At 42.7% G+C, this 12135-nt stretch overlaps 2 protein-coding genes across 7 annotated transcripts; both read left to right on the top strand.

Moving 5' to 3' along the window:
• The first annotated feature begins 210 nt into the window (after window positions 1-210).
• On the top strand, window positions 211-3038 carry IL25 (interleukin 25). The gene is made up of 3 exons (XM_074236233.1): window positions 211-219; window positions 669-901; window positions 2763-3038. The coding sequence occupies exons 1-3, from the start codon at window positions 211-213 to the stop codon at window positions 3022-3024; spliced, it is 504 nt and encodes a 167-aa protein (XP_074092334.1). The 3' UTR covers window positions 3025-3038.
• Window positions 3039-3966: 928 nt separating this feature from the next.
• On the top strand, window positions 3967-11974 carry CMTM5 (CKLF like MARVEL transmembrane domain containing 5). Of its 6 annotated transcripts, XM_074234847.1 has the most exons (5): window positions 4391-4949; window positions 7283-7435; window positions 8455-8547; window positions 8826-8910; window positions 9059-11973. In XM_074234847.1, exons 1-5 carry the CDS (start codon window positions 4833-4835, stop codon window positions 9067-9069), a joined length of 459 nt encoding a protein of 152 aa, XP_074090948.1. In that variant the 5' UTR covers window positions 4391-4832; the 3' UTR covers window positions 9070-11973. The 6 variants fall into 6 exon arrangements, with proteins under 6 accessions (XP_074090947.1, XP_074090949.1, XP_074090950.1 ...); XM_074234846.1 differs by lacking the exons at window positions 8826-8910; window positions 9059-11973 and adding an exon at window positions 3967-4206 and having other exon boundaries at window positions 4822-4949; window positions 8455-8817; XM_074234848.1 differs by lacking the exon at window positions 7283-7435 and having other exon boundaries at window positions 4257-4949; window positions 9059-11974.
• The last annotated feature ends 161 nt before the right edge of the window (window positions 11975-12135 follow it).

Genomic DNA, 12135 nt, shown 5'->3' with positions numbered 1-12135 from the left:
TGCTTCTAGTACTAGGCACTAGAAGAGATAAAATAGATAATTCAAGGCCCTCAGCAATTTTACTTAATTAGTATTGCCACTCCCTGGAAATATTGAATTTGCATGTCAAATTAGATTGAGGTTAATAAAACAAGGAGTCCCTGGGCATCAGCTTCATTCTGACCAGTCCTTCCCAACATCTCTCTGCCCAGTATCCTTACTTTATTCAACATGCACTGGGTAAGAGAATGGGATAATAAGACTAGTGTAAGCCCTCCCACTTGAGATTAGGAGGTTTAGGAAGATGGAAGAAGGTTGGTGAGCTGATAAAGGCAAGAAGAGCTCTCAGTTATGGGGAGAACATGGGTTTAGTAGGAAGAATTCTGGACTTGGAGTCAGAAGATTTGGGTCTGATTTTATTATGCACTACTGGCTTAAGGACTTTATTTACAAAATAAGGGGGTTGGATTATATATCTCTAGAATCCCTTCCAGCTTTAATCTTTGATGATTCTAGGTGGGGGGGAATGGTCTTGGGGTCTTGGAGGGGTTAGAGGGAAGACTCTAAAAAGGAGGGTCTCTTGGGGCCTGGGAATTGGAGCAGAAGGATGGTCCTGGGAGTTGCAAGTCAAGGTAACAACTAGGGACTCTTCTTCTCACTTATCCTCCCTCTTTTTTAAATTTCTGCAGTTGATTGGAATTCTGGTGATGACCGCAGGGACCCAGGCTCTGAACTTGAGGTTTCAGAGGTGCTGTTGCAACAAGAAGCAGGATGTTTCTATGGAGCTGCTAAAGTGGAACAGTATGCCTGAAGTCTCCAGCAACTTGCAGCTCCCGAATCTCAAGGTTCCTGAATCCTCCTATTGCCAGGTCAGCCAGGATGGACCCCTCAATTCAAGGGCCATCTCTCCCTGGATCTATGAGTAAGTTCATTGACCTTCCTTGTCCTTCTTCCTGCCCTCCTTTCTCCCATGGATCCCTGTTGAACCCCAATCTCCATTTCCATTATATATATATATATATATATATGCATATCTATATATATATAGATATACACATATATAAATACACACTCATACACACACAAAAATACACATGTATTTTTTATATGTGATTGGTGGGGGCTGGAGGGTAGGAATGGATGCATTAACTGATGTGGCCTTTATCTGAGGCCTTATTTTGTCTCCATTAAAGTCTTACTTCAAGGCCACATAATTGCATGGTGGTTACCCTGGGTTCCAGAGAATGGATTGTCAGCTCTGGTAGATCTAACCAAGAAGGAAATCTTTCAGATACTTGATCTGTTACCTGAAGACTAGTCCAGCTGTTTGAAAAGTCTCAGTGCTAAGAATGGGCACAGGATGATGACTATTTCAGGCACAAAAAACTCTCAATGACCATCTGTTAAGCTGTGAGGGAGCTGTGATCTGTATTGGTGGTAGGGACATATTAGATAAATCATAAATCTTTGAATATTAATATTATTTCTCCCAATATCTTTATTAATATATAAAAATATGTTACTGATATTTTTGTCTTATCTTTTCACTAGACCATTAAGAATTCTTAATTAAGCAAGGATCATCTAATTGTTTCCTTTAAAAAAATATTTTAGGGGCTGTTAGGTGGCTCAGTGGATAGAGAGCACTTGCCCCTGGAGTCAGGAGGACCTGAGTTCAAATATGACCTCAAACACTTAATAATTACCTGAGCTGTGTGACCTTGGGCAAGTCATTTGACCCCATTGCCTAGTCCCCCCCCAAAACTAAAAAGACCCCCTATTTTGGTAACTGTTTTTCAATATAATAAATTTCCTTTATAATTCTTTGCATTTTATATATTTAAAGACATTACTCAAAGAAGAGGTCTATTGGCTTCCACTAGATTGCTAAAGAAATTCATGACAAAAAATATTTTGGTGGCACTATACTGGAAAATATTACGGTGGCAGATAAATTTGGGTATATCCCCTACTCCATGTAATCAGAGTCTGTTGGATGGATGGAAGAATAAATGAATGAATGAATCTCTTCCCATAGTCTGTACTAATTCCTCTAACTCCAGAGGGAGCTCTGACCTAGCCCTAACGGTTTGGGGAAGAGTGGAAAAGGGACTTCATGAAATAAAGACCTGGGCCAAAATCACACATGGGTCCCCCAGTTATTCACATTTTTATAAAATAATAACTAATTTCTTAATTAGGGTTAATAGGGTACTTGCCTTAAAACCACTTTGTGAAGTAGGTAATGAAGGCATTATTATCTCCATTTTGTAGATGAGGAATTAAGTTTTGGTGACATCCCCATGTCACATAGGACTCAATATTAGGTCTTCTGATTAAGTTCAGAGTTCTTTACATTACAATATGTTGCCTGTCCATTATTTTTCCATAACTACTTTGGGGACTCAATTAAAACAAAATTCCAAGCCCTGGCACAAGATAAGCCATGGACTGGAGGCTTCTTAGGCGGCTAAATTTGGGATTTGGAGTCATTTTTAGGGAACCCAAGTGGAAGCCAGAGTCCCTTATAGTGGGATTGCAAGCCAAGCTGATGGGGGTCTCTCCCTTTACTACCATGCAATCGCCTTTGTATCCAGAATGCCTTGGATCCTGTTGCAATAGTGAACCGCCTATTAGCCGACTAGAATAGACCATTATGTAGAGCTGTTTGGGTCTCCTCAGTTCCCCTCACCTCTTTACACGCCTCCCTCCATTTCTGTCTCCTAAATGTGAATTCCTGGGCTTCTTTCCATCTGGGTTCATGGCACCTACTATCCCAACAGGTTGGACCGGGATGAGAACCGGCTTCCCCAGGACTTGTATCATGCCCGCTGCTTGTGTCCTCATTGTTTCACCCTGTCGAAAAACTCCTTCATGGACTCCCGTGGGAACTCTGAGCTTCTCTGGCACAACCAGACTGTCTTTTACCGGCGCCGATGTCCCTGTCACGGCGAGCAGCAGGGAAGTGACTGCTATTACCTGGAGCGGAAGGTCTACCCTGTCTCCTTTGCCTGTGTCTGTGTCCTGCCTCGGATCAGCCACTAGCCCGGGAGCTGGGCGCCAGGACAGAGACCCGGGTCCATGCCCTCGGGGATGCTGGAGGCGCACCAGTTTCTGGTTGTCAGGTTTTTCACCTGGAAACTTGGAGCGCAGGCGAAGATAATTGTGGTCATTAGTACAACTGCCTTGTTCCGGGGCCAGAAGCCTGGAACTCCTGTTCCTTTCCTTTGCCAAACTCACCTACTCACTAAACTCTCGCGGGAAGGTAACAGGAAAACTCAGTTGGGGTACGAGCATTCGCCCTGGAAAGAGGGTGGGAGCATTCTGGGGGTGATCTCCATTTTTTCTGGGTGGGTAGCTGTAGATGTTCCCTGCAACCCCAGTCCTGGAAACTGCCCATGGGCCAGACAGACTTCCTGGAGACGAAGTTGCCTGCTCTGGGGCGAGGAAGCTTGCGGGAGACAAGCTCCGCCCATCTCAATCTCTGTTCCGCACCCCTACAAGCTCACTTCCCTTCCCACCTCTCCCTATTGCCCCCAAATAGTCTGGTTCCCTTCTCCGAATCAGCTAGCACCCGCTAAGCTCTTTGAGAGCCGACTTGTTATACTATGGAATAAGGCATCTGGGCATTTCTAGAGACACAGTTCTGGTAGAACATTTGGGGACTTGTTGAAATAAATATTTTTGGAAATGAAAACAGTTCGTGTTGTTTTTGCATTCCCTGGCCGCCCTCTCCCCACCCTCTATCCTTCAGCCAATCTTAGGTCTTTCCCAGCATCCCACAGTTACCTGTCCCCCAATAATCTCTCCACTCTTGTTTCCTCTTTCCCCCTGCACTCCATCTCTCATTCTGGGGCCTGCAGAATTCCCCTCCTAAGATCTCTCCCTTTCTTTTTGTCCCTTAACCCCCCCCCCCACCTCCCCCCTTCCCTGGGCCTCCTTCTCCTCACATACCCAGGGTGGGGGTCAAGCTGGCCCTGACCAGGCAGGGAGGAGAGACAGAGGCGCATTGAGACTGCCACTCCTGAACACAGCTGGCTCCTTGTTCCCCAGTGCTGCTTCCCTACTCCCCAACAATCTCCCTTTGTCCTCGGGTTCCACCGGCAGGCCACAACCCGAGCCTGGGGGATAGTCTGGGCTGGGGTCCAGCTTCCCCCATGGTGGGGAAGGAGAGAGAAGGAGAAGAGCGAAGGGGCTGGCGAGGAGGTGATAATGATGGGTGAAGGAGTAAGAAAGTCATTCTATTCATCTATGATACCAAAGTTCCCTGAGTTCACTTCTTTGGAGAGCTCCAACCCCCTCTTAAATTACAATTATCTGTTACTATTTCCCTGCCTGCTTCCTTCTTTGAGTCCTCTTCTCTGGACTTCTCTTCGGGGAGGGGGTTGACTGTGAGAAAGGGGAAGGCTTAAGTCTTTCTCTCCACCCCAATCCTTAACCACCTGGCCCTCCTCCTCCTCCTATCTCCCTGATACTACTAGGGACATCTTCCAGGGCCCTGGGGCAATTTTTTCTTTCACTCAGAACAATTCTACTTTTACCCCCCTTTCTCACTCAGGCCCCCCTCCCTTTGCTACCCTTCCTGACCAGTCCGGTATGCCTCCTCCTTTCCCCAGCTACCTCTGCCCCTCCTCAGTTTTTTCTTAAGCTCATTTTTTTGGTGAGCCTTTAAAGTCAAATTTTCCTTTTCCCTTTTTTCTTTTTCTCCTCCCCTCAACCTTTCACTCTCTCCTTCCCCCTCCCCAATCTAGATTTCCGGTTTCCTTTTTGGGGCCTGAGGGAAGACTCCTCATCCTTTTCATCTGTAGTCCCGGGTCTCTCACTCTTCTGTCTTGCCCCCAGACTCTGCAGTGATGCTGAGTGCCAGAGACAAGCCTCCAGAAGAGAGAGGAGCTGCGGGGCTTCCGGGCTTCGCTATCGACAAGAGCTTTTTCACCAACCCCAAAGGCATCCTTCTGGAAGTCGAGCTGGTAATCCTCAGCCCTGCCCCATTCCATCCCTCTCCCCTCTCATCACTTCGTTTCCTTCATTTCTCCTCTCTTCTCTTGATTTTGCTTTACTTTCCTTAAGGGCTCTCAACTCCCAGACTCACTCAAACTCTACCTAACTCCCTTTTTGCTGCCTCCTGCCCCCACCTGGTGCATCTCTCAGCTCAGCCTCTCACATTCTTTCTCACACGAGTTATCCTTATCAAAAAATTAATTCCAGTCTCTTGCCTGGCTCTGTCTGTCTGTCTCTCTTTCTCTGTCACTTTGTGTCTCTTTTAGTTTCATCTGCCAATTGAGGTTAGATAAAAGAAAAGTTGGGTTTTTTTTTAATATCAGGAGAGAATGGGAATGACTGAAACAGAGCTAAGTCAGGTACTCCCTTATTTAGGGAACTTTAAAAAAAAATCTCTCATGCCAGGCTAATTCTAGGCAAAGTTGTGAAGCAAAGAAGGACTCTGCTGCCTCCAATCTTCTTTTCCTTTTACTTTTCCCCCTTTTTTTCTTCTGAGCCCCAAATCCTCATGTTCTCTTTCCTCACCCTAATCAATCTACTTAGAGTCTCACAGCCCTTTTCATTTTAGTGAAAAGTTAAGTCCCCCTTTAAGGATCATTTGTATCTTAAATTTCGTTGATTATTGTGGGTTTGAAACTTTGTCCTTTGTAAAAACATTAGAATTATTTTTGTTTTGCAACAAAACACCTAGAAACAGTCAAATTGAGGAGGGAGGGGACAACATCCATGGAAACCTGGGACACCTTGAAGTTGTTGCTGGGAGGCCATTAGCAGAAGTTGGGGGATGGAGAGGATGGAAATGGATGAAAAAGAACTAATCTGTGGCCTAACTGGGAAGGGGAAAATTGCCATCTGGTGGCTTCTAATGTTACATAATTATTCTCAAAAACTTGGTACACTTTTTTTTTTTTTGCTTTTGCTAATGGTGATAACTAAAATGATGTTGCAAACTTTTTCAGTGTTGGCACCCAGTGCAAGATTGTAGCATCAACATCCTAGTTAGGTTCTGGGAAAACAAATATCTATAGATATCATAGTTTGTAGAAATGGATACAAGTTTTGACTAGCTGGTAGACTATATTGGTTATCTGAGGACCAGGTTAACATCTCAAAGGGGTTTCCTTACCAGAAAGTTGGTTACCAAGTGATGATTTTTTTTAACAAAGTAGCCCATGGAATTGTTTACAGACCCATAGAAGTATTTTGATCTGATTTGATTGGGAGGATGAAATCAAAGATTTTTGGAGTGTTGAACTAAGTAATGTTAGGCATTAGTGAGCAGCCTTTGTTTTAGACAAGGAAAGGGGAGGGGCTCAAAAGTTCATAGATTGTAAAGCTCTCAGGGACTTTTGAAGTTATTTTGTGTCCAGTTTCAAGTTCAAGGCTCTTCCCCCCCCTTGCATCTTGTGAATGTCTCTCCCAAAGTTCTTGGAATCAGCCTTAGAAACATTAGCCTTATCCAGTCAGACCTTGCTTATCTGTCTGATTTATGTACTCACTGTTCCCTGGAGGCACCAGTATATCTCAATGAGAGGGGTAGAAAGGAAGACAAAGACTTGATATCTTGGTTTCTGCTTTACCTTCTTGGGGTTAGGGGGTGATGGCAGAGAGAGGAGGGATAACTTCATTACAAAAAAAAGTTTTATTAAATAATTTTGTGTTTACTTTATGGTCATTTACAGATAAAGTCCCCATAACAGATATACATCCCTCTAATGTATTTTTAAAATGCTTTTCTTTTTTTACTATCACGAGTTTGACAAACACCAACAAAGACAAACATTTCCTAATGCAAAGAACAGAAAATAATTATAAACAGCACTGTGAATTTCTATTATGTGTAGCTTTTTAAAAAAAAGTTTACATTGAATTTGGCATGATAGTTCCAGCACTATCTTGTTATCTTGAATCCCCTCTGAAGAGCTTTCTTTTGAAACAAAGAAAAACAATCAAGTAAAACTGAGAGAGAAATCTTATCCAGCTGTATATATAGCTTCTGTACCCATAGTATCTCTACCTCTCCAAGGAAAGGAGAAAGGAGCATTTCATGTCTTTTCTCAGGTCAACATTGATCATTATAATTAGGCAGAATTTAGATTAAAAAAAAAACCACAGTTTTTTTTTCATTTGTATTATTCTACTGACAATTCTTGTCAGGCTGGGTCTCTCCCCTGGGATGGAGAAAGCCAGGCTGATGCCTAGATTGGGATGGTTGTGAGGGAGGGTGATATGAGATTCTGGACACTTCCAGGGCACTGGAGATTCCATTGCCTGCAGCTCTAAGGATGGTTCTGCCCTACAGGCTCTGACCTTCATCATGGCCATGTGCTTTGCTGCCTCCATCTCAGCCTACATGGCAGCTCCACTGCTTGAATTTCTCATCACATTGGCCTTCATCTTCCTCTATGCTACACAGTACTACCAGCGTTTCCAACGCCTCAACTGGCCTTGTTTGGTGAGGTTTCTCCCAGTCGGTTTTACTTCTACTCCTCCAAACCATCTTCCCTTGGTATTCCTGCCCAGGTCAACCTCCAATCTAGCCACCCTCTCTATCTCTGCACCCAAACTCTGTTTTCCACCTCTAACTTCTGAATTTGGGACCAGGTGGGGATGCTATCTTTTTTTTTTTTTTGCAAGGCAATGGGGTTAAGTGGCTTGCCCAAGGCCACACAGCTAGGTAATTATTAAATGTCTGAGGTCAGATTTGAACCCAGGTACTCCTGACTCCAAGGCCGGTGCTCTTTTCACTGTGCCACGTAGCTGCCAGATGCCATCTTTTTTAAAAGAGAAAAGTGCTCAGACACTTGACTTAGAAATAACAGAATTCATTTACATATGATTACAGACAATATGCATATAAGTCATTTGAACATAGAAATCTTAGTGCCTAAAGGAAACAGACCCAGAGGAGACGTGTGAGTTGTCCAAGACAACATAGCAAGGTAGGGGGCAGAATGAGAAGATGATATGAGGCTAGAAGTTCTTGAAGTTCTACTTCTACTCCTTCTCTCAATGCTCCCATCCCTGCTCCCCACCTCAGGTGTCCAGTCCCTACAGTTAGAATCTTAGGAGAAATGGAGTTAATGAAGGAACCTGAGGTCCAGTATCAAGCAGACTAAAGATTAATTTGGAGTAGATTTACTTCTGCCCCTCTTCTTGTTCCATTTGGTCAGTGTGGGGATCCTCTATGTATAGTAACTCCATGTTTCTTTCCAATAAGTAAGCCCTATTGCAAACTAGAGCAGCCCAGAAGACCATGAGTTGGGGGGGGGGGTTAGGGTTTGCCAGTAGATCTCTTCTGAACTTTTTTCCATCAGCTTCTTCACTACCAGTTAGAATGAGTTGGCTCATTGATGAAAAAGAAATTTGGGTGCTACTTCAGGGTTCACAGTTTCCTCAATATTGACCCTACCATTGTCCCCCTCCCCAATGACCCTTTTGTCTGACCAACTTCTATTCTTCTCTACCTCCCAGGACTTTCTTCGATGTGTCAGTGCTGTAGTCATCCTCCTTGTTGTGTCTTTCGCGGCTGTAGCTTCTCGAGAGGGACCTGCCATTGCTGCTTTTGTGAGTGTCCTTTCACTTCATAGCCCTCTAGTCTATCTGTGCTCCTCCTATTCCTCTGTCTTACCAGGCATTATTGATCATTGTCCCCCAAAGGGTACCCCTGGCTGAAAGCCCAAACCTTCTTTGTCCCTTGAGGAAGGAGGCTCCTCTTCCTCTTCTTCCCAGAGGCATACTGCCTCTTGCCCGTTGTTTCTCCCTTCACTCTCCTCCTCTATTCTCTAATCTTTTAACCTCTGCTTTTACCCCAAATTTCACATCATTCCCTCCCCTCACCCTAGGTTTTTGGTGTTATCGTTGTTTTTGTCTTTGTCTATGATGCCTTCAAGATCTACCAGGCAGAGATGGCACCCAGTCCCACCCAGGGTGAGTAGGCATGTTGTCCTACAGCCCAGAACCAATCAATTCTCTTCTTCCCCAGCCCTCTACTGGCCCTTTTCAACAGAGGAGGGGTACTGTAGGGGAGAGCCTTAGGCTGTGTCCTCATTACTCTCAATCTGGTTATTTTTTCCAGGAGACCAGTAGTGAGTGAATTGCATAAGTTCTGGTTTCTATCATGAATCCTGTAGTTCCTAAAAGTCTCAGAAACCTGCTGGATCTTCAGGGGCCAATCCAGCCTAAGGAGAAATAAGCAGGGGGACAACTGTCCTGCTCTTTGCGATTCCCTCCAAGACCAAGAAGCACACAGAATCTTGAATATTCAGCCAGTGCTCCAGCAGCAAGTTCCAGATTATCATTGGACCAGAGGCAGATAGGTGCTGGAGGTTGGGTGGGAAGGGAAGAAAGACAGGAGACAAGGTGGGGAAGGGGTTGAATCTGGCAAGTCCTCAGATCCTAAGGACTGTTCACAAATTAAAGGTGTCAAATCCTGGGTTTGAGTCTGTCTCTTTCCCAGTGAGTTAGGTAAGTTCTGAATGTAGAGAGGTGCTTTTTCCTCCTTGAGAGACTGTGTGTGTGTGTGTGTGTGTGTGTGTGTGTGTGTGTGTGTGTGTGAATGTAAATGTGAACTTTTGTGTATGTGATGGTAAAAGGGGAGAGGGGGTTAACAAGGGACAGGGGGAAATTTATTTTTCTAGAAAGCTGCAGATCTGGTCAATAGAGAAAAAAAATTATTTCTATAAATGTGTTGATCCAGCTCCTACAGAGAGAAGCAGATATGCAAAGAAAAAACAATTGCATAAAAGTTCCAGAGAGAGAGGAGAAAGATTGATTGAGAGACAGAGACAGTGAGCAAGTTTTGTTCCTTTTGGATAGCGAATAACTGGTTAAGAAAATGATGTCAGAGAAAAACAATTTGGATATCTGAACCAATAAAAGATGAATGTAAAATGCTCTTGTCCAGGGATGAAGTGCTCCTAACAAAGCAATGGTAAAAAACATTTATAGATGGTGTACTCAAATATATCTCACTAGATACATATTCTTATTCTTTTTTGTAAGTTCTGGAATATATGAATTTTCTAGAAAAGATGTATATTCCATCTTTCTTGAATCCTTTGCACCATGTCTCCTTTTTTTTTTCTGGCATTAGTGACACTTAGGAATAATAAGTTGATATCCCATTACTGAAATCTATGCCTTTGAGTTTCACCTTTAAATAAGTATCTCCTGAGGAAGGTGCATGTGTGCATGAAGGGATAAACAGGAGACAGGGGTTCCATATAGATATGGACTCAGTTCCCTGAAGAGAGTCTAGTATAACCAAATAGCCCTTCTACAAACCCAACATGTGCATCGGGGAAATTGTATCAGAATGAGACCCAGAAAAAATTAGGGAAATGAGGGGCTGCAACCTACTGGAGATACCAGAAACTCTGGAGAGGTGGTGGAGTGTTCTGAAGAACAGGGCAGAGAGAAAAAGAACTTATAGGGGATGGAGATATGAAAAGAGAGGAAGAACTAACAAAGGATCTATCTCTTCACTGATAACGACTCATGAAGATACTGAGTCACTTCACACATGAAGACTGTGTTGATCCTAAGGAAAAGTAATATCCAGCAAAGTAGAGGATTTCTAGATTTCCTAGTAGCCCTGAATTCCTATTGCTGAGAGTGTCACCCTTGTTCTCTCATCCAGGGTAGAACTATGAGGATTGTATATCTTCCTAAGAGAGGTGGAGGTTCATTCTCTAAGACAAGTACTTTCAAAACCTTTAGGTTGGGGATAGACATAAAAGAGTATTAAATTCTAAAGTTCCAGGTAGTCCTTAGAAAAGATGGCATTTCATTGGATGAAGAAGAAAAGTGATATTGACTATTTAAATGCTTAGCTTTGAATGCTTTATGCTTTCTGTCAATTTAAATAAAATTCATCTTAAAACGTCTGGTTACCTTTGAATTCTTATATGAGGGAGCTGAAGGGATTTGGCATTTTTTTTGTCATGGATTCCTCTGACAGACTGGTGAAACTGATGGATCCCTCCTAAGAATAATGTTTTTAGATGTATAAGATAAAATACAGAGGAAGTAAATCATATTGAAATACAGATATCAAAATATATTTTAAAAAGAAAGAAAACAAGTTCACAGACCCCAGATTAAGAACCCTTAGTCTCAGAGAGAAAAGACTCAAGTTCCATTTTCACAGGAGAATCCTGATTGGGCAGAAAACTGAGTCAAATGATGTTGCTCCTAGGAAAAACCTTGGGCAGGGATGTTAGTCATAAAATTAGATGCTGTAAACTTTAAGAACTGAACTGGGTTGAGGAGAGCTAGAACTCATGTGAAACCAGAGATTCAATAAAGGATCACAAATTACTACCTAAAAGGTTGTCAATTTAAAGCTTAAAACTGAAAAGGAAGGAGGAAGGGTAAAGTGGATAGATATATTCTCCAAGCTAAGCCATCTAAGAGTGGCTATAAGGGTAGAAAACAGAAGATACCTTGAAATTTTCAGAAGACAAAAATTCAAGAAAAGAACTAGTGATGATAGGACTGACAAAAGAGGCAATCTAGAAATTCCAAGGCAAAGAAACCAAATCTGACCTCACAAGTATCACTGAGGGTAGAATTCATGACTGGATATGACTTTAGAAAGGGGATACCTTACTTTGAAAGGAACACACTTGGCGAAAATATGATTTGGTGCGTGGGGGGAAGAATGTGAAGGAGAAATGTAGGTGGGAAGAAATGTGAAGAATTTTGATGACAAGCAATCAATTCAATAAAGATAGAATTAGAAGTAATATTGTTATTGTCTTCAACTCACTCTTCTTTTAAACTTTCCTATTTCTCTGGAAAGCATCACCAATCTTGCTAAGTTCACAAGCCAGTGTTATTCTTGTCTTCTCTCTCTTCCTCACTCATATCTATGCGATTAATTGTAAATCCTGTTGTTCTAACTCCCCAACATCTCTTGAATCAGACCTTTATACATTCAATATCTTAGTTCAGGCCTTCAGCAACAATCACAGAGATTATTGCAATGCTCTTCATTGGGAAAAATTATTTATTATATTGTTTGGAAAATTTTTTATATTGCTGTAATCCATACCTGGGTGATTAAAGATTTTCTATATTTATAATCTTGCCTGACCCCAGTAAGTCTCTAGGAAGACTGGAGATGGTTACAAGATATTTTGGGTACTCCCC

This window comes from Macrotis lagotis, chromosome 4 (assembly GCF_037893015.1).
Source record: "Macrotis lagotis isolate mMagLag1 chromosome 4, bilby.v1.9.chrom.fasta, whole genome shotgun sequence".
Lineage (NCBI taxonomy): Eukaryota > Metazoa > Chordata > Mammalia > Peramelemorphia > Peramelidae > Macrotis > Macrotis lagotis.
This window is presented reverse-complemented; position numbering and strand designations above follow the sequence as displayed.